The 20,551-nt window shown below is 40.2% G+C and overlaps 1 protein-coding gene across 2 annotated transcripts; it reads left to right on the top strand.

The window, feature by feature from the left end:
• The first annotated feature begins 212 nt into the window (after positions 1-212).
• On the top strand, positions 213-19,872 carry rps6ka2 (ribosomal protein S6 kinase, polypeptide 2). 2 transcript variants are annotated; one of them, XR_011034496.1, is made up of 23 exons: positions 213-787; positions 5,269-5,385; positions 6,526-6,607; positions 7,341-7,421; positions 7,996-8,075; positions 8,388-8,494; positions 8,585-8,622; positions 8,737-8,879; positions 9,711-9,781; positions 10,066-10,154; positions 10,548-10,612; positions 13,192-13,294; positions 13,392-13,534; positions 13,879-14,001; positions 14,227-14,316; positions 14,422-14,580; positions 14,830-14,991; positions 15,104-15,180; positions 15,545-15,662; positions 15,759-15,815; positions 16,311-16,391; positions 16,895-17,244; positions 17,293-19,872. XR_011034496.1 is itself a non-coding variant. In XM_068308528.1 (22 exons), the coding sequence occupies exons 1-22, from the start codon at positions 683-685 to the stop codon at positions 17,042-17,044; spliced, it is 2,241 nt and encodes a 746-aa protein (XP_068164629.1). In that variant the 5' UTR covers positions 213-682; the 3' UTR covers positions 17,045-19,872. The 2 variants fall into 2 exon arrangements, 1 of the variants encoding a protein (XP_068164629.1); XM_068308528.1 differs by having other exon boundaries at positions 16,895-19,872.
• Positions 19,873-20,551: the final 679 nt, after the last annotated feature.

The raw sequence follows: 20,551 nt of genomic DNA, 5'->3' as shown, positions 1-20,551 counted from the left end.
AAGAGACACTGGGGGGGAGCTGGGTTACACCATGTGACTTTGCCAGCTGTTGCTGTATGATGGTGGGAGTAACAGAGAGAGAGAGAGAGAGGGGGGGGTGATGAGCAGGAATAAGGCAAAAATAACAGGGAGGGGTTGGGAGGCCGCCGGCGCAAAATGTGACTGGTGAACATCCGAGAGAAAGAGAGAGAGAGAGATGGGCAAGGTGGGGGGGGAGCAGGGGATGAACACACATGCGGAGATGTGAACAGGGTGCTCACACACACACACACACACACACACACACCTCCTGATTCAGCGGAACAGATTTATTCGTCACCTCATCCCTGCAGCCTCGAGCAGCGAACCTGCTGCAAAAATAAAAAAAATTAAAAAAAAACCCAAGACGAAGCCCGAACCCAGCAGCACCTGTCCCGTCCGTCTGCGCGCATCGACGCCTCTGACTGCCGACCCACTGCACCACACGGCCCGAAGCCCACCGGAGAAACGAGCGGGGAATATGATGGGGAAATTAAAATGGAACGGCAATATTGAGGATGGACCCATGGATAAACCGCGGGAGAAATAGATAACAAAAAAAATAAAAAAATAAATAAAGGTCTGTTTCTGCGTCTTTACCTTGGGACCTCCTGCAGAGAGATGTATATCATTATGGGATAGACATACAGGTCTGCCCATTGCCATGGATACCAGCACGCGCAAATTTACAGTGCGAAGATGGTTTTCTATCTACCTGAAGAACAAGGCATCAAGGAACAAGAACAGCCCTGGTTTCTGTCAACTAGAGGTGAGTCAAGCTGATCAGACACCCACCCAGGACCAGCACAAACTTACAGCAACTAAAGATGGAAAGGGGGTTGCATCACAGTTGCGCCATTCTTGTATTTGCAGGACCATCAAGGGCTTAAAAAAAACAACAACTGCACGGTTACTAACAGCATATCTGTGCAAGTGTGTAAAGACTCATGAGTGTGAGAAGAATGTGTGTGTTATTTGGTTTTGTTGTTGCAGCATCACCACAGCAGTCGATCTGTCTGCCTGTCAAGTAACAACTAGGTTGACAGTCACTGAGGGGCAACATGGAAATCCAGTCAGACTGGCTGGTAGGTTGATAGATGAATGGATACAGACAGATAGATTAAGCGGACGGGCTGCAGCAGCAGGGGGTTTATTTATAGCCCAAACAAACCGACAGAGAAGGGAGATGGGCAGCATGCTGATTACAGCACATCCACCTGTACGTTTAAGATATAAATAGAAAGTCCTCCACCCCTAGTCTTTGTTATTGTGATTAATCTACCCAGCATTTGCTCGATTGTTCATTTTTCTTGCTGGCAAATGTCTGCCTGAGATTCTTTACCTGTTGGCTTGATGTTATCTGTATAAATGTAGTTCTGATGCTCCATGTGGGGTTGCCCTCTTTCATATCCCCTCCCTAGTTGTGGTGATGGTGATGCAACAGCATCCCAATTGTTCTGGTTTAACCTGTGATGTACGTCACTCTCACTACCCTGCTGAAAGAATAAAACAACCAGCAGAACTGTAAAACCTCTTTCCACCTTCCAGCCACACCCCAGCCAGTTGTATTTCAGGAGGTGTCCTTTTAATTAATATCTAAAGGAATTGCTTATAGACATTTGTCATTTAATTCTAATATATATATATATATATATATATATATATATATATATATATATATATATATATATATATATATATATATATATATATATATATATATATATATATCTGTGCTGCTGGTTCAGTAGCACAGGTGAACCAGCTGCTAAGGGATGGGACGCATGTTTGACTGAAGGCAGGACAGTCCTGATCATGAAAGACCCACAGAGGGGATCTACCCCATCCAACTACCGGCCAATAAGCTGTCTCTGTACAACATTGAAGCTCCTGTCAGGCATCATGGTGGCTAAGATGAGTAGGCACATGGATCAATATATGAGCGGGGCACAGAAAGAAGTTGGGAGTAACACCAGGGGAGCAAAGCACCAGCTACTGGTGGACTGAGCAGTACACAGAGACTGTAAGAATAGGCAGACCAACTTGTGCAACGCCTGGATAGCCTACCAGAAAGCCTACGATTCAATGCCACACACTTGGATACTGGAATGTCTGGAACTGTATAAGATCAACAGGACACTAAGAGCCTTCATCAAGAACTCAATGGGAATGTGGAAGACAACCCTGGAGACTAACTCCAAGCCAATTGCCCAAGTTAACATCAAGTGCGGCATATACCAAGAGGATGTACTATCACCACTGCTGTTCTGCATAGGCCTGAACCCCCTCAGTCACATCATCACAAAGAGTGACTACGGATGCTGATTCCGAAGCAGGACAACAATCAGCCATCTCCTCTACATGGATGACATCAAGCTGTATGCCAGGAATGAGCGAGAAATTGACTCAATGATCCACACCACCAGGATCTACAGCGACGACATAGGGATGTCATTCGGATTAGACAAATGTGGCCGGATGGCATCAAGGAGAGGCAAGATGATCAGAACTGAAGGGGTTGACCTACCAGGGGGCAGGATAGAAGACATCAAGGACAGCTACAAATACCTTGGAATCCCACAGGCTAATGGCAAAGGCCGCATGGAAGTCATCCACAGCCAAATACCTCCAGAGAGTAAGGCAAGTCCTGAGAAGTTAGCTGGATGGCAAGAACAAGGTCCGAGCCATCAACATGTATGCACTGCCAGTCATCAGATACCCCAATGGGATCATAAGCTGACCAAAGGGGGAGATATAAGCCACAGATATTAAGACTAGAAAGCTCCTCACCATGCATGGAGGGTTTCACCCCAAGTCCAGCATCCTGAGGCTGTACACTAAGTGGAAAGAGGGAGGCTGAGGACTAGTGAGCATCAGGGCCACTGTCCAGGATGAGATATCGAAAAGTCCAAGAGTACATCAGGAAGATGGCCCCAACAGATGAACTGCTCAGTGAATGCCTTAGACAGCAGAAACCTGAGGAGGAAGAGGAGGAGGAGACAACATGGAGGGATAAGCCCCTACACGGCATGTACCACTGTCAGATAGAGGAAGTGGCTGATATCAAGAAGACCTACTAATGGCTGAATAAAGCTGGACTTTATTCAAAGCCCTAGAGACAGTCCAGCATGTGGTAGCAGGGTGTAAGATTCTAGCCAGCTCAGCATACATGGAAAGGCACAACCAAGTAGCTGTGATAGTGTACAGGAACATCTGTACCTGGTATGGACTAGAAGTACCCAAATCCCAATGGGACATACCACCAAAGGTGGTTGAGAACGACAAGGCTAAGATCCTGTGGGACTTCAGCTTCCAGACTGACAAACAGCTGCTAGCTAACAAACCGGACATAGTGGTGATGGACAAAGAGCAGAAGAGAGCAGTGGTGATAGATGTGGCGATTCCAGCTGATGCCAACATCAGGAAGAAGGAACATGAAAAGATTGAGAAGTATAAAGGGATGAAAGAACACCTGGAACAGATGTGGAAGATCAAGGTTAATGTGGTCCCCGTGGTAGTACTTTAGCACTTGAGGCTAAAAACCAATGGTATGACCCAAGCATAATCACTGGCTATAGCTCAATGTTACGAAAGCACAATAATTGTCCATACCCCAACCCCAACCTTCCTCTCCTCACTGTGTGTGTTTACTATATTTTCAGTTTCATCATGTCCAAATGTATTCAGAGACTTTCTGCAAAATGCCACACACTTCAAACTCATTCATTCATTCATTCATCCTTCTACCCACTTCATCCGCTTGCACGGGTCATGGGGAGCTGGAGCCAACCCAGCTGTCATAAGCCATAAGGCGGGGGCAAACTCTGGGCACAACGCCAGTGCACCACGGAGCTACACAGAGACATATAAACACTCACACACACACTTACTCCTATGGGCAATTTGGAACGGCCAATTAACCTGAAGTGCATGTTTTTGGAGGTGGGAGGAAGCCAGAAAACCCGGAGAGAACCCACGCAGACACGGGTAGAATATGCAAACTCTGCACAGAGCGGGACTCAAACCCAGACCCACCCTGTTGTGAAGCAACAGCACTACCCACTGCACCAATGTGCTTCCCAGTTCAAACTCATGCCAACTGATATTTTAGCATCCAGTAGATGTCGTACTAGAGCAAATGAAGCCTCATGAAGCTTCGAACTGCAGTGAACCGCAGTGAACTGCAGTGAATTGGGATGAAAAGCTTCAATGCTTCATTGGCTTCATCTGCCCATCACTAACTATACATGGACTTCCCAGTTAAAATAATTTTAGAGTGTCATAACTGTTCCAATCATTTTCATGTTCTTGAGCAGAGAGTCCAAACAGCAGGAACGACACAGAAAAGGGCAACAAATTCTGAGTGAAACTATCTGGCTAGCATGAACAGTCTGTCTAGCTGTGGTCTCCGTTTGGAATGGGACAATCGATGTAGTATCCAAAATGCTCCTCGGGCATCTGACAAAAATGGTTTTCAAGTAACTACATACAGTTCTGTTCATGTAGTCAGCTAACAAAACTATCACTTCTCTAAAAATTTCTTTTTCCACTTGTTCTTTTGACAGGTGTCTTTTCCTTTAATGTTAGCTCCTTTCCTAATCTCACCATTAGTTAGCTTTCTTTCTCCAGTTAGCCTGCTAACTGGAGAAACTGCCACCTGTGGGGGCGGCAGTGGCTCAGCGGTGAAGCGGGCGGTAGAGCGGGTCGTCCTATGATTTAAGATCAGCGGTTCGATTCCCGCTCCCGCCCAAAAAAAAATACCCGGAGGAGAGCTGACAGCTCACCTCTGGAGCACTGCCGAGGCACTCTTGAGCAAGGTGCCGTCCCCTTTACAAATTGCTCATTTGAGGCGCACCAAGAAGGAGCTGCCTGCCACTCTACCTCCCCTGCATGCCTACAGACCCCCTTGTGTGTGAGATTTTCGACTATGTTGGGTGTGCTTGGTTTATAATACCAATATATTTGTTTTCATATGTCTGGTATGAAGTCTGATATTATTATCGTGGAATTTCCATGGGTTCCCGCTAGTCCTATATAGAATATACTGTAAGTTAGCGGAAAAAAAAATTGGAAATGAATGGAAATGAATACAAGTCTTAAGCTATGATTCACATGACATGGCCTGCTGTAGCACACATCTGCATAGGTGACATGATGCTTTCTTTCTGTCTTTCTTTCTTTTTTATGATTTATATGTCTTTACAAACATATAAATAACCTATAAAAAATTATGTGTCTCTCTTTCCATAGGATGACAGTATACTTAAGGAGATTGACATCAGCCACCATGTTAAGGAGGGTTGTGAGAAAGCGGACCCTTCTCAGTTCCAGCTGCTTAAAGTGTTGGGACAGGGCTCCTATGGGAAAGTATGTCTGTTTAAACCAAACTGTTTAGTCTTGAGTACTTGAGACCCTGTCAAGGTAAAAATGGTGTCGCTGTAATTGTGGGAAGCTCCGTGCTTCAACTTATTTGATCATCTCTTTTTTTTTTGTTTGACATTCATAGTAAGTAATAGTAATTAGTAATTACATTTTTTGTCACACAGAAATATAATTAAACTGACCAGTATTTTTAAGTGCTTGTAGATGCATTGTTCTATCTAACTCACTTTTTTCCTCACTTAATATAACTGCTCCCAGTTACCTACAGAAAATCCATAGTATCACATGACAGCTCAAAAGGTCCAATAGACCAACATACCCACATCTATTAATTTTGTTTTACTGTGTACTTTCTTTCCCCCTCTGTAAGGTTTTTATCTTGGTTATAGTTTAAGTAGTCATCTCATCCTTTACAATTTCTCTCCGTATGACTGTGACTCATTTCTAAAAAAAACAAAAAGAAAAACAAAACACAGTAATCTAGTTAATTTTTCATACTTGTTGACAATTAATGTGAACTTGATTTGAACAAATCAACTTCTCTTGAATTGAAACTGCTGCAAGAAATATTCTTTCAAAATGACATGGTTTTTTTTAACACAATCAGATGAAAGATAAACCATGACACAAAGTCCTGTGGTGGCTCATACCAGCAGGATTTCTCTGCTTAGATCACTACAGAGCTCACACTGTACTCCCCCACATGGACCGTTGTATAAAACAGGGGTTCCAAAACAGTGTGCAATAGTATGTTGTTGTAATTGTCTCCACCTTGCTGAGAAGCCTTTCCAGGAGTTTGTTACCAGACTGCAAGGGTTTGCTCCCATTCAGACACAAGATCATTAACGGGAAAAAAAAAGAAAGAAAGTTCTTTAGTATAGCCTGGATTACAGTCAGCGTTGTACTGTAATTTGTCTGAGAGATGCTATACGGACTTCAGGTCTGATGTACCTGTTTGACACCACACTGTGAAAAACATTCTGTTTGGGTGTTTGTGTCAGATGTGTGTTTGTGTGTTAGTGGCCATAGAGTTGCATAGTTGAGTTTCGTTAGTGGTGAAACTGATGTTTTTGTTGATGATGATGATGATGATGATGATGATGATGATGATGGGTTTTTTTTTAGGTGTTCCTGGTAAAAAAGATCAGAGGGGTGGACAGAGGACAACTATATGCCATGAAGGTCCTGAAGAAAGCCACATTAAAAGGTTGAAAATTAAACATTTAAATTTAAAACATTGTAAATGAAACTATGCTGTACTGGTATTCAACTATCTTCAGTAACTAATTATTCTTGTACCTCAAACGTACACTTTGTTCATGCACTTAATTATGAACATATTAAAAGTGATTTTAAAGAGTGAGAAAAAAAGGTAACATTTTTGGAGGTAAATTTCAAATATAAAAGATTTAAGAAAAATGCTTGTATCTTTTTTTTTTTTTGTTACTCCAAGCTAAAGAAGCATGATAGGCATAGTACAAAGCTTTGGAATGATAAGAGATGATTGTGACTTGTGCTCGGAGCGCCCTACATTCAGGGGGATTTGAGCTAAAAGAGGTTAGTTTGTACTTTTGATGCAGATAAAGTGATTTTAAAATTCAAATTAGGATTACTCAAACAAGAATGTACTATAAAATCAGGTTGAGATGAGATGTGCTGACTTCGCGTCTCCATACAAGCCTTAATCCTCTTAACCTGCACCCCTGGAATTTAAATGGTTGTGGTCTCATCCTGTCAAGGAGACAGGTGCTGCAATATCTCTGTCACTGTAGTTTGTAGAAGCAGCGCCATGATATGAAAATTCAATTTGCTTTTTTCAATTGAGCATGGGCTGTTTACCTTACAGGAAACCCTCTGATCTGCACCTAATGGTAATGAAGGCTTGACATAGCAGAAATAATATTTAACAAAACCTTCTTGTCCTTCTTCTTTCTTATCAGTCCGGGATCGTGTGCGATCTAAGATGGAAAGAGACATCCTGGCAGAAGTGAACCACCCATTTATAGTTAAACTCCATTATGGTATGTGTGACTGATTTCAATGTCTGTCTCTTTGAAGATCACAATTTCGACAGATAACAACCCAGATCATTCTTTTGTGACAAGGGAGAAGCAGAGGAAGTCTTAGATGAATTTTGATTTGGAACTCGTCTGAGGTAGAAGCTTCTGTAACAAACCATTTTACCGGTTGGGAGTTGAGTGTGAAATGAGCAAACATGACTCTTTACTAGTGACGGTGTGGCTTCACTCTGACACCAGATACCTCTCCATACTTTACCACTGGCTGCTGAAATACCACTGATGTATTTGCAGCTGTGGGATTAGCTGATTTCTTACTATGAGATTTTATATGATTGATCATATTTGTTTCTAATCGATACATTTCCACAAACTGAATGGGTTAGATTCAGTATTAATGCAGATTTGGACCATCTCTACTTCACATGCATCTTCATAGTGATAATAGCAGGACAATTATGCACCAGTATATTTTGACTCTGTGTGTGTGTGTGTGTGTGTGTGTGTGTGTGTGTGTGTGTGTGTGTGTGTGTGTGTGTGTGTGTGTGTGTGTGTGTGTGTGTGTGCGTGTGTGTAGCCTTTCAGACAGAAGGAAAGCTCTATCTGATCCTAGACTTCCTCCGAGGAGGAGACCTTTTCACTCGTCTATCAAAGGAGGTAAGGTTCCTCCTGACAGGCGACACATCTCTAAAATCCTTAAAAGCCAAGTGTAGTTCAATATATGTTCACAATTCAGAGTCAAAATCAATTAGTGTTTGTGTTGCACAATTAATTCTAATGTCATGCAATTAAAGAATTTATTTGAATGAATGAACTAAGATGCCAAAAGAGCAGAAAAGACACAAAAAGAGCATTTTCAATAAGGAACTTTCTTAAATGAATGGTTTATAGATGGCAAATTATAATACTTATTACAAATTATACTTGGTACTGTATTTCTCAGTGGCTCTTCACATTTGTGTGTTGTAGGTGATGTTTACAGAAGAAGATGTGAAGTTTTACCTTGCAGAGTTGGCCCTGGCTCTGGACCATTTACACAGTCTGGGTATCATCTATCGGGACCTCAAACCTGAAAAGTACTACCTGAGAAATGCTCACTTTTTATGCATCCATTCATTTCATAAAATTATTTTTATGTGTGTTTTTGGTGTTTTTTTTCCCAACAGCATTCTTCTCGACGAAGAAGGACACATTAAGATCACTGGTGAGTGCATCCAATCGCAAAATTATTAACTCAATGTCCTGTATTTCTATTTATTTAACGTCAGTGTTTCTGATCCCCTGTCTCTCTCTCTCTCTGTGTCTCTCTTCTCTCCAGATTTCGGACTGAGTAAGGAGGCCATCGACCACGACAAAAGAGCATATTCTTTTTGTGGAACAATAGAGTATATGGCTCCAGAAGTTGTCAACAGGAGGGGACATACTCAGAGTGCAGACTGGTGGTCTTTCGGTGTACTTATGGTGGGAATCTGAGTCTTTTACATTTTATTTCACATGCATGTGTGGTCCAGCCATTTTTTCTTTGCAAGTTTTGTCAGATCTTTCTGTCACAAACATAAATTTAAATTTATCTTATACACCAAGCACTCAGCGCAGGGATAATGAACCAGTGTAATTTGGCTTTCTTTTCGTAGTAAAGCTGCTTAATTACCGTATCCAGCAGATTACGTCCCATCACTTTCAGTAATCAAGCATCTGCTACACTGTGCTTGTTTTATTAGACTGGTGGCTTATTTTACTAATACTGAAAATTAGGTTAACGTTCACTGACAGCTTGCAGCTACATCAGGGCACCAGAGAAGAGTCTCATCTCTAGCTGTCTTTAGCTAGTGCTAGAATTTACAAACACTCTTACAGACAAATGGTTGAGCATTTCCTTTCTCCCCTTTTAACCAGAAGGATTTAGTAAAACAACAGACGGCTGTGACCAAAGTCAAATCAAGTCAATTTTACCAACACAGCCCGATGTCACAAACCACAAATTTCCTCTCGGGTCTCTGTATTCTGTGCAGCAGATGACACCCTCTATCCTCTGACACTCATCTCCACTAAGCTAAAAATCCCCCTAGAGAACCAAGAGTATAGTTTATAGACAAAGACAGTATTTTCAGAAAAAAAACACAATTATGTTTATATTTATTCTTAAACATTATCATGTAATATGCTATTTATCTCAAGTTTAATACAACAATTTCACAGATTAATACATTTCTCTCAGAATAAACAACCTGGAAATTAACATCTGTCATTTAGCTTCCATTAATTTGTACCATTTTTATCCTATTCTTCCAGTTTGAGATGCTGACGGGATCATTGCCATTCCAAGGAAAAGATCGGAAAGAAACTATGGCGCTGATTCTGAAGTATTTACAGCTGTTTCTCTTTATGAATGCGTAACTCATAATGATCTGCATATAGACTTGAATGGCATGTTTTATGTGCAGTTAATAATGATCAACATTAATGTATGTAATTAACTGTGGTTAATTTTATAGTGTGTAGGCTCATAAACATGATTGAATTGTGGTCATGTTTTTCTAATTTTGCTTTCTCTATGAACAATAACATTTTATTTTTTCAAAAATTAAGATGTTATATTGTTATATCACAGCATTACCAAACAAATATGGTCTCATGTTGTCTTCAGGGCGAAGCTGGGGATGCCTCAGTTCCTCAGCCCGGAGGTGCAGAGTTTATTAAGAGCACTCTTCAAGCGGAACCCTGTAAATCGACTAGGTAATATATATGTTATCGTTGGAAAATGAAATATCAATATGTTTTAACATATTAGAACCTGTAGCTACATCACTGAGGCAAATTGATGTTGAAGGGAAGTGCGATGTGAAGAAGCACATGGTGACAGAAACATAAATTAAGTCACAAATTATAAAAAATAGTCTTTTAGCAGAAGATTCTTCGCTTATAATAAAGACCTTTGGTGCAAAGACTTTTTTTAAAAATTTTATTTTATTTACTCAATTAATCTCCAAAGGGAAATTAGTGAAATTACCTTAAATCTGACTATATAAGAATTTTCATTTATGTTTTATTTGACATTTCACTTGCTAGATGTTTTGCTGTGCTATTGAACTAATAGCTGTAAATGTCCTAAATAATGTTCTTGACTAGGGGCAGGACCAGATGGGGTGGAAGAAATAAAAAGACACCGTTTCTTTGCATCGATAGACTGGAATGTGAGTACAATTTATGAAAAATATTCAGCAATCATAGACACTGTTTAAATCTGTGCAGTGATGTTTTCTGGAAAAGGCACTGAATTTGCATTAATGGATGTATGTTTATATGCTTATTTGCATGATATGAATTCTGTACACACGATATTGAAAAATGTCTTCACTCACTGAAACAAAGCAAAAAATAAGCAAGCATATCAGTCATAAAAAAATAAATATATACTTCCAATGATGACAATTAGTAGTTATCACATAGCGATAACTACAGAACAGATGTTCTATTCTGTCATGGGACTACAGCAGTTTTTTATCAACTTCCTTAACAATTGTCTGTTATCCTAAGTCATTATTTTTTGTATGAGATTTTATGGTGGCAAAACCTCTTCTCTCTGTGTTGCCCAGTGCATTGTAATTTATCTACAAATTACTTGTAATATCATAACCTTGACAGCCTGTCCACTCCCTTGTAAGAATTTCTCACTCAAAGCTACTTTTTCTGCAGTCTGTCAAATATCAATAAATCATGGCCTCTCTAGCAAACCTGAAAGACACTGCTGTATTTCAATTCTGGTATTTAATATGTATCACCGTCTCATAGAGGTTAGCAACTATGTAGTTGAATAAGAACAGTTAAAAGCACCCAAAGGTTTCACACTGGTAAACAATTTAAGTCTCATATATAGTGTACTTTCAGGAGGCTCCTTGCTGAAGGTTAGGTGTTCCAGATGAATGCTTTATCCTTAAAAGAGCGATACTATATTGGTAGCATTTCCAGACTTGTACACCTCTAATCTACCTTTGCCTAAAGCTTCTTTTCAGCTGCAGAGATGGTTTCACTCCCTTGTGAAATAAGCACTGATGCCAAATACTTTCTCAAAGTAATAATTTATTGCTTTATTGAGTGATCTGTAAAAAGCATTCAGAGTCACCTATTCCTCTTGATCAGAGCTAAAAGCTTGAGACACTTTTATTATCCCCTGTTGTGAGTAGTGACACTCCTTTCCAACACAATCCACTATTATCTGCTTTGCATGTCACTAATCTCTGTCCTCAGCAGTGGCTCTCCTGTTACTCCTCATTATATCGCCTCCTACTCGCCCCTCCCCAAATAACACATTTTTCCATTTACAAATGATCTTTCAAGCTTGATGGGACAAACTATTAATAAGAGGCTGACTTCCTCCCCCACACTGTTCTTACTAAATCGCTTAAATCAAATGGCTCCTCTGTTGTCCATCAAAATATTGTTTGAGTTTTTAATACTGTACTTGAAAAAAGAGGAGTCCTGACCTTCACTTTATGTGTTTATTAATGTATTTATTTACATATGTATTAATCTATTCAATCATTATAATGTGCTGAACGTAACCCTGTGTCAGTTTGTTCACAGCGGGCGACAGTGACACCTGCCGGTCATACTCAACACTACATTTCAGACAACAAATAGACACAATTCTTTTTCACTGATATCATATTTCATTATGTATTATCTGGTGTTTTTTGTCGATCACTGTGAATAAAATGAAGAATTCATGGATTTTATCACCCATGAGTTTAGGCTATATGTCATTTTCAATTCATATTAGATATCTCCCCACCTATATATTTGAATAAACTCACTTGAAAAGTCTCAGGCTGTCACACGCCCAACCAATCACGGATGCCCATCCAATCACTGCGCCCAAACAATCAAGGCGCCCATCCAATCACGGCGCCCAAACAATCAAGGCGCCCATCCAATCACGGTGCCCAAACAATCATGGCACCCAACCAATCACCGCACATCTGCCAGAAGGAATCACATGAACAATATGGCGTAAGGCATCAGGCAGCAAGGCTCTTTGCTGCGGTTATGCCTTTCGTCCACACGACAACGCAGATATCTGGGACGAAAACGCTGGCCAAAGTGAAGTTTTTTTGAAAACGCCGGGTCTGCGTTGTCATTTGGACGCTGTAACCAAAACTTTTCTGTCCGGGGGGCGGCTCCCTGCGACGACAGGTGCCTTTTCCTTTAGCGTTAGCTCCGTTCCCAATCTCATGATTAGTTAGCGTTCTTTCTCCAGTTAGCCTGCTAACATTCATCTATGGCTTCACAATGCCCGCCCAACGCAATCCATGATTTGCAAACACAAAGTCGTTACGTCACCACGTTGATTTCATGCTGCATTGGATGTGCTTGGTTTATAATACCAATACATTTGTTTTCATATGTTTGGTATGAAGTCTGATATTATTGTTTTATCGTTGAATTTCCACGGGTTCCCGCTACTTTTATTAATCTTTTTAACTTTACAGACTAAAAATTCTGTGGCCCTATGATATATGACTAATTTTTAATTTTCTTGGACACTTAAACATCTCGTTTAACATTTAAGACAGCCAAGACAGACTGTATAGGTTTAAAAATAAAGCATTGGAAAGACATTTTTTTCATTGTTGCTGCTGCTGTTGACACACTAGATGTTGAGCTATCAGCATGATTAACTTTGTGTTGTATCTTAAATTTGTTTCTCGTCATGTGTCGTTTCCTGTTTCATCTGGCTGTTGCTGATATGGATGATTGTTCTTATGTTCTGTAGAAGTTATACAGGAAGGAAATGAGGCCTCCATTCAAACCCACAGTTGGAAGACCTGAAGACACTTTCCATTTTGACCCTGAATTTACCTCCAGAACTCCCACTGGTAATTAAATCACTAAACACACACATACACACACACGCACCTGCCGTTTGGGTAGATTTTCATTTATATTACTATAAATAATATATCATCTACCCAGATTCTCCTGGAATCCCTCCCAGTGCAAACACACACCAGCTGTTTCGTGGATTCAGTTTTGTTGCCACAAATCAAAATCAAGAGCCCAGTGTCTCCACAGTAGCACCTCATCAGGAGGTGAGCAACATCAACCCCATAACTCAGGTATGTACTGTATGTCTGTAAAAAACACCCAAATAACCCCATAACTCTTTGCTTAATCTGATTAAATTATAGACTTACTGATTGAATAACGAATCGAATGTGAACATAAATCATCTAATTGATCAGTTTTATGAGGTGACTGAAGGATAGTGAATAATTCAGAAATTGACCGTTTAACGCTGTGATCTTTTTTAATACGACCTGCATCAATCATGGCCAACAGCAGCAACAGACCGTTCGACAAAGTCATTATTTCCTATTATAAAGGCAACAACATGTTTGATTGTGACAAATTTATGTAAAATAAGTGAAAGATATGTGTGTCTCTGATCTTTTGTCTGCAGCATCTCCGTGGTGATGTGGCTTTCAGTGACGTCTATGAGCTAAAGGAGGAAGTTGGACAGACTGCAGCATCTGTCTGTAGAAGATGTCTGCACAGGGTTACTGCTGTGGAATATTCAGTAAAGGTAGGATATGCAAACGTATTTAGAAGCTTGGAAATGTTTTTTTTATTCATTTTTTAGAACTGTACAGGGGCACACAGAAGAGCTGCTTAGGTTACACATTGCCACAAGGTGGCTTCAAAGAGCATTGGAAGTTCATTTTATTTTTCAGTATAAGGGTTCATTTTGTTTTTGAAAGAGACGTTGCCATTGTGTGTATTTCAAAAAAAGTGTGTTTGTCTTTTTCAGATTATCGAGAAAGTGAAGAAAGACCCATCGGAAGAGATTGAGATTCTGTTAAGATATGGACAACATCCAAATATTATTACACTGAAAGATGTAAGTGTCAAAACAAAACGTTATGTTAAAATGAAAAGCAGATCTTTATTTGAAAAAGGAAGTGTATGTGTCACTATCCTGTGCGTGCATGCATGTGTGTGTTAGGTTTTTGACGATGGACATTGTGTGTTCCTGGTCCATGACTTGCTGAGAGGAGATGAGCTGCTGGACAGAGCTCTGACAGTGCCAGATTTCACAGAGAGACATGCGTCAGACATCATCTGTACATTGACCAAGACTGTAGAGTATTTACACTCCCAAGGGGTAAGAGGAAGGCCAGACACACTTCCTCACATTGTATCACTCTCATGTTCAACATGACTTGGAAAATAGTTTGTGTTTAGTTTTTTGATGCTTCATCAGCAGTTTGGCCAAAATAATTTTTCCATCCACAGATTCTACAAAAAAAAGACGAATGAAACAATTGAAATGCAGCTTATGATACATTCCAAACTGATAGTATATTTATATGTTGTATTTTATATTACTGAGTGTACATTTATCCTTTCTCAGGTTGTACATCGAGACCTGAAGCCAAGCAACATTCGCTATTCTGATGACAGCGGACTCCCAGAATGCATCAGGATATGTGATTTTGGGTTTGCGAAACAGCTCAGGGCTGAGAACGGTTTACTGATGACCCCCTGTTATACAGCGACCTTCATGGCTCCTGAGGTACAGCACGCCAGCAATTATGATGAGAAGCATCAAACAGTTTTACAGATAATTCAGTACAGTCTGATCCCGTCTTGTATTCTATTTGGATGACTACTGTCTGTGTGGGCAGGTTCTGAGGAAACAGGGTTACGATGCAGCCTGTGACATTTGGAGCCTTGGGATCCTGCTCTACACAATGATAGCTGGGTCAGTTTGAAACTACAGATGTCAGCAAGATGCTGCTGTACAGTTTGCTGATCTGGTGTCAATGCATAAAGTTCATGTAATGTTATTTTGTGCAGAAGCAGCTGGAAACAAATTGTGTTCTACTTTGACTAATAACAGTAAAAACCTTTTCAAAAAAACATGATCTTTACCTTATTCAAATGAAAAGTTATTGTTTTTTATCGTATCTACAGTGGATTTCATTTAATCTAGCATCTATAACGTCTGGGGTTCCAAATAATCAATGGTTAATCACACCTTTTTTAAATTTCAGAGTTGTTTGTGACTCTCATAAATGAACCAACCCTTGCACGTCCATTTGTAAATTGTTATTTTTATTTACCAGTTTCAGTCCATTTGCCAGCAGCTCTGCAGACACAGCAGAGGAAATTCTGGCTCAAATCGGCAGTGGAAAATTCATTATCACAGGAGGGAACTGGGACATGGTGTCTGATGCTGCCAGGGTAATAATGTTGTAGTTGAGGCACATAAAACTGTTTTGATGACATGAGGTGTCTAATTATACTAACGTCTGACTTGTTTATTTGAATGTTTATTAGGACATTGTGGTCAAGATGCTTCACGTGGACCCTCATCAGCGCCTGACTGCCCCCCAGGTACTAGTATTCAAAACAGAAAGCATCTGCCATTCTGGTTATGATGCCACAAGAATTATATTAAACAAAAATGATGGACAATTTTCTTATAAAATTCAGATAAAGCATCCAGAAAAAGAAGGGAATTCGGGAAATGGGAAATGAACCAAATTAGCGCTGATTTAATTATGTATACTGTACCTGTAATATCTGATCAATTATGAATCTGGGTGAAAAAAACATTGCAAAATGTGACCTTTTGAGTTAAATCTGGGTGAAACAGTGGATCTTGGTGTACTGAGTGCCTTTTTAGTTTTTCCTGTAGCATTGAATGTTTGGACTTTTTGTACCAATTTAGAACTGATGACATGCTTTTAGTCATTTATAGAGATGATAAACAGAGAAAATCACTTGTGACACTGAAAATAGCCAAATATCTCTTATGTTACCTTAATCTTTTTGTTGTTGTTTTGGATTTGTATATATTTAGAAATAATTTCCTCTGATTTCATTTAGGTTCTTCGTCACCCCTGGATTGTTGACAGAGATCAGCTGTCTGACAAAGCTCTCACCAGACAGAATGCCCTCATTGTTAAGGTCAGACCTCAGTGCACACAGTCAATATTATTAGAGCTACACACCAAATACTGTTGATTCTCAGGATTTCTTGGCATCACAGCCAGAAAAAAAGCTGTGGATGTGTGTGAATGTGAAGAAATCTATGATGGTTTTTATGTGGTTGGTATTTCTATTGCTCTAGATGCCCTTAAATAAACTCTTGTTAGAATTTTTTTAAAGTAAAAATTAAAATAAATAAATAAATAAAATGTGTTGGAAAAAAATGTTTAAAAATGTGTGGAAATGCGTGTGAACATGAAGAAATACAGTATATAGGCTGGTTTTTGTATGTGTTGGCATTTCTATTACCCTAAATGCCCTTAAATAAATTATAATATATTTGAGTTCACGATTTCTGTCAGAGACAGCTTATTAGGTGTCTTGTTTGTCATTCGAGTGATGCTCATAGTTGCCTCTGTTAACATTGATCATGTTCAGCCTGTATTAACATGATAAAACAGGTTCTCGTTTTCTTCCACCAGGGGGCGCTGTCGGCCACTTACTCGGCGTTGAGGCGCTGTGCGCCCACCCCGGTCCTGGAGCCCGTTCAGTCCTCTAACCTGGCCCAGCGGCGCGGAATGAAAAAGCTGGGGAGTCCAAAAATGAATTCAGACCCAAAAGAAAAGGAGTAGCCTCAACATTCTGGAGGAAAATTAAACCACATAATTTAAGAACATGTTGGGGAGGGGTAGGGGTTTGCACTGTACATTTTCGCCTTTTTACAAAATATGTATAGTTAAAGGAAAAAGTAATAATTACAAAACCAAACAAGACTGCAACATCCCACGACTTACCCTGACCTACTTTCAGGGTAGGTCAGGGTACCCTGAAAGTAGTACCTGACTAGTGCATAGCTTTGACCTTTCAGGGTAGGTCAAAGCTATGCACTAGATTTGACCATAGATCAAAGCTAGTGCATAGGTACATCAAAGCAATAGCTTTGATCTGTGGTCTAACACTGGCCTTCTCCCTCGTCTCTTTATCTTATCTGGTTCCTGACTGTACAAAAGTTGAAATTTGACCTGGACCTAGTTTTCTCAAGGTCAAGGTAATCATCTTATTTTCATCCCTTTTGCCGCCCGAGTAAAGTGCTGTTAGTTTCATCTTTCTATCTGCAACAGCTGCGAATATATTAGGTGGACGGACGGACGTACGGACGAACACACAAACACTGATAATTACAACATATCCCCTTCGCGGGGGGCGGCACCGTGGCGCAGTGGTTAGTGCTCACAACACAACATGGCGGACCCGGGTTCGAGTCCCGCTCTGTGCGGAGTTTGCATGCTCTCCCCGTGTCTACGTGGGTTCTCTACGGGTTCTCCGGCTTCCTCCCACCTCCAAAAGCATGCACTTCAGGTTGATTAGCCGTTCCAAATTGTCCGTAGGAATGAGTGTGTGTGTGTGCATGGTTGTCTGTCTGTGTGTGGCGTCGTGCCCGGAGTGTCCCCCACCTCACGCCCTATGCAGCCGAGATAGGCTCCGGCTCCCCGTGACCCGCTGCGGCGGATATAGCGGTGGTAATCTGAAATGACTGACCCCTTCGCAGGATGTAAACATCCTGAATCAAGTACAACACAACTAAAATAATCTACAGCAGTAAAACAGTCCACTGGCCAGTCATATGAAAAGAAATTCTACGGACCTAAGAGGAACTTTGGACCACAGTTAAATCTGTCTTGTTTGAACTCATGAACCTGACAGTGGCAAAGTAGTTTTGGTATTTCATAAAAGCAGAGTTCTGCGCTTCAACATTCCAGCCAAATGTCACTTTAACTTTTTATTTTTTTTTATTTTCTATATTCATCATGTCCCTGAAAGTCCCCACAGGTTCACTGATGGCCTTTACACTGACATTAGAGGTAAGATCGGGCCTTAAAAATCCAGCCCGACCCGAACAGTGCCCGACGGTATTAAAGCCCAACTTGGCCCAAGCCCGAGGGTATTAAAGTCCGACCTGACCCGAATGTAATTATTGATATTTTGAGCCCGAAATGGCCCGAATTTCGTGCTTGGATTTGGGCTTAAGATCGTACCTCTACTTTCAGTGCGTACACGATCGGAAAGGTGAAGTGACAGGAAAAAATACAGCTGACACACGGAGGGAACTGAGCAGGTACTGTAGATGGATGCTTCTCATACAGCACCTTCTTTGTTTTAACTAAATTATTTATTTTATAAGGGTATCCCTTAGTTTAATACCCATAGATCGTTTGAGATACATAATATATAAATATATGTTTATTTAAAAAGTTCGGGCCGGATCTTAAGCCCGAACCCGAGTCCAGAAAAAATCCAACCCGACCCGACTCGAGCCCGACAGTGTTAAAGCCCGACCCGACCCGAAAGTTATTGTTGACTTTCTGAGCCTGACCCGACCCGAATTTCAGGTCGGGCCCGAACTCGGGTTCGGGCACAAGATCTTACCTCTAACTGACATACAATTTAAAATAATCTGTATTGAAATAGGTCATCATCATTCAGATTATACTATTTTTCCTCTAGTCAGTCTAAAACAGAGTCATGCATGTCAAACATGTATATATTCTACCAAAGGGAATTATTACTTACATCAACAATGCCATTGATGTGTTTACTGTTCATGATATGCTTAGTATTTGTATGTATTGTTGTTTCATAACTGCAGCCTTTCACACTTATAAATCTATTGTGAAATATGTGACTGCAACTTTCCTCATCAGGTGGAGTAGTGACCCTCTGAAGCTATTTATGTTGAACATAGTCTGTTGTGTTTTACATATAATTCAAAACACAGCCTATACTACTTTTTCCTATTAGCACTGCATTTAACATGGTAGTTCATGTATGTGTGCTTTAGCCTGTTGCATCACTGTCGGTAGGCTTCTGCTTGCTGCTGTCTGAGAGCCAAAATGTCTGAGAGCCACTGTGTCAGAATATTGTGTGTGTCATCGACTGCTGCTGGCCTGAAAGTGTGTGAAGAGAAAATCACAAAAAAAACGAGGTAAAACTGAAAAGAGAGTTTTGCAGATTTCAGTAACGCTCTTTCTGTCGTACAGTTAGTGTAGCTACCAGTAAATAAGTAGATTATGTTGCTCTATGATTAATGCGCATAGTCACTGGGCAGAGGTAAGGCATTATGTCATGTGTAACCGGTAGCAACCAGGGCAGAGATACACTTTTAACATATATTTGCAGATACATTAACATGAGTTGTTACGCATTGCACAACTGTGAGAGGCGTATTGAGGACTGATGCAACTATGCAGACGAGGTTGTAGATACTGTCTTGTACATGTTAGAGGTAAAGCTGTATATATTATGAACTATTTTAGATTGCACATGCATCATGCAAAACCGCCACTAATGAGGTGAGATTGTATTATATACCTGCAGCAGTTTGCAGCTCAACGCAAACAGAAAGACTGTATATATATGTGTGTGTGTGTGTGTGTGTGTGTGTGTGTGTGTGTGTGTGTGTGTGTGTATATATATATACAGTCTTTCTGTTTGCGTTACTGTAAGACTGTGTGTGTGTATATATACTGTATATATATATATACAGTATATATATATAATTATATTGCGTTTGCAGTCATATTTAGATTGTAAATATTGTGTTGTGCTTCCATTGCTCAGAGTGTATATATTGTCTATATCTTGCCAATCACTCGAATTATTGGCTAGACTGCCAAAGTTTTACAAATAAAGGAAAATATTGAAACATCGCTGAAATGTATGTTGCCATAAAATAGAATGTGTGAAAAAAGTACTTCACATTCTCCTGAAAAACAACAGTGGTTACAGTTTTTGTTGTACTTTCCTGGAACTCCGAAGCAAGAACTAAGCTTGTGAGATACAGTTACGACTAATAACATATTAAATATGAGGGGTGAAATGAGACAAGCATCAGTAAATGTTGCTGGTATCGATCAAGACATAAACAGAGCAGTATAGACATAATCATGTGAAACTAACATCAAATATAACAAGCCCCCAAAACGTTTACAGTACATTTAACACTGTACTATGCAATGGTCGTGCTCTAAATTCAGGCAAATGTGTGCGATTTCAAATGTGCTCAAAGTGTCACACAGATGTCAGTCCTATCTGGGCAATGTCACATTGTGTAGTTTTATATCCAATGTGCCGATTGGTTT

This window comes from Antennarius striatus, chromosome 1 (genome assembly GCF_040054535.1).
Source record: "Antennarius striatus isolate MH-2024 chromosome 1, ASM4005453v1, whole genome shotgun sequence".
Classification (NCBI taxonomy): Eukaryota; Metazoa; Chordata; class Actinopteri; order Lophiiformes; family Antennariidae; genus Antennarius; species Antennarius striatus.
This window is presented reverse-complemented; position numbering and strand designations above follow the sequence as displayed.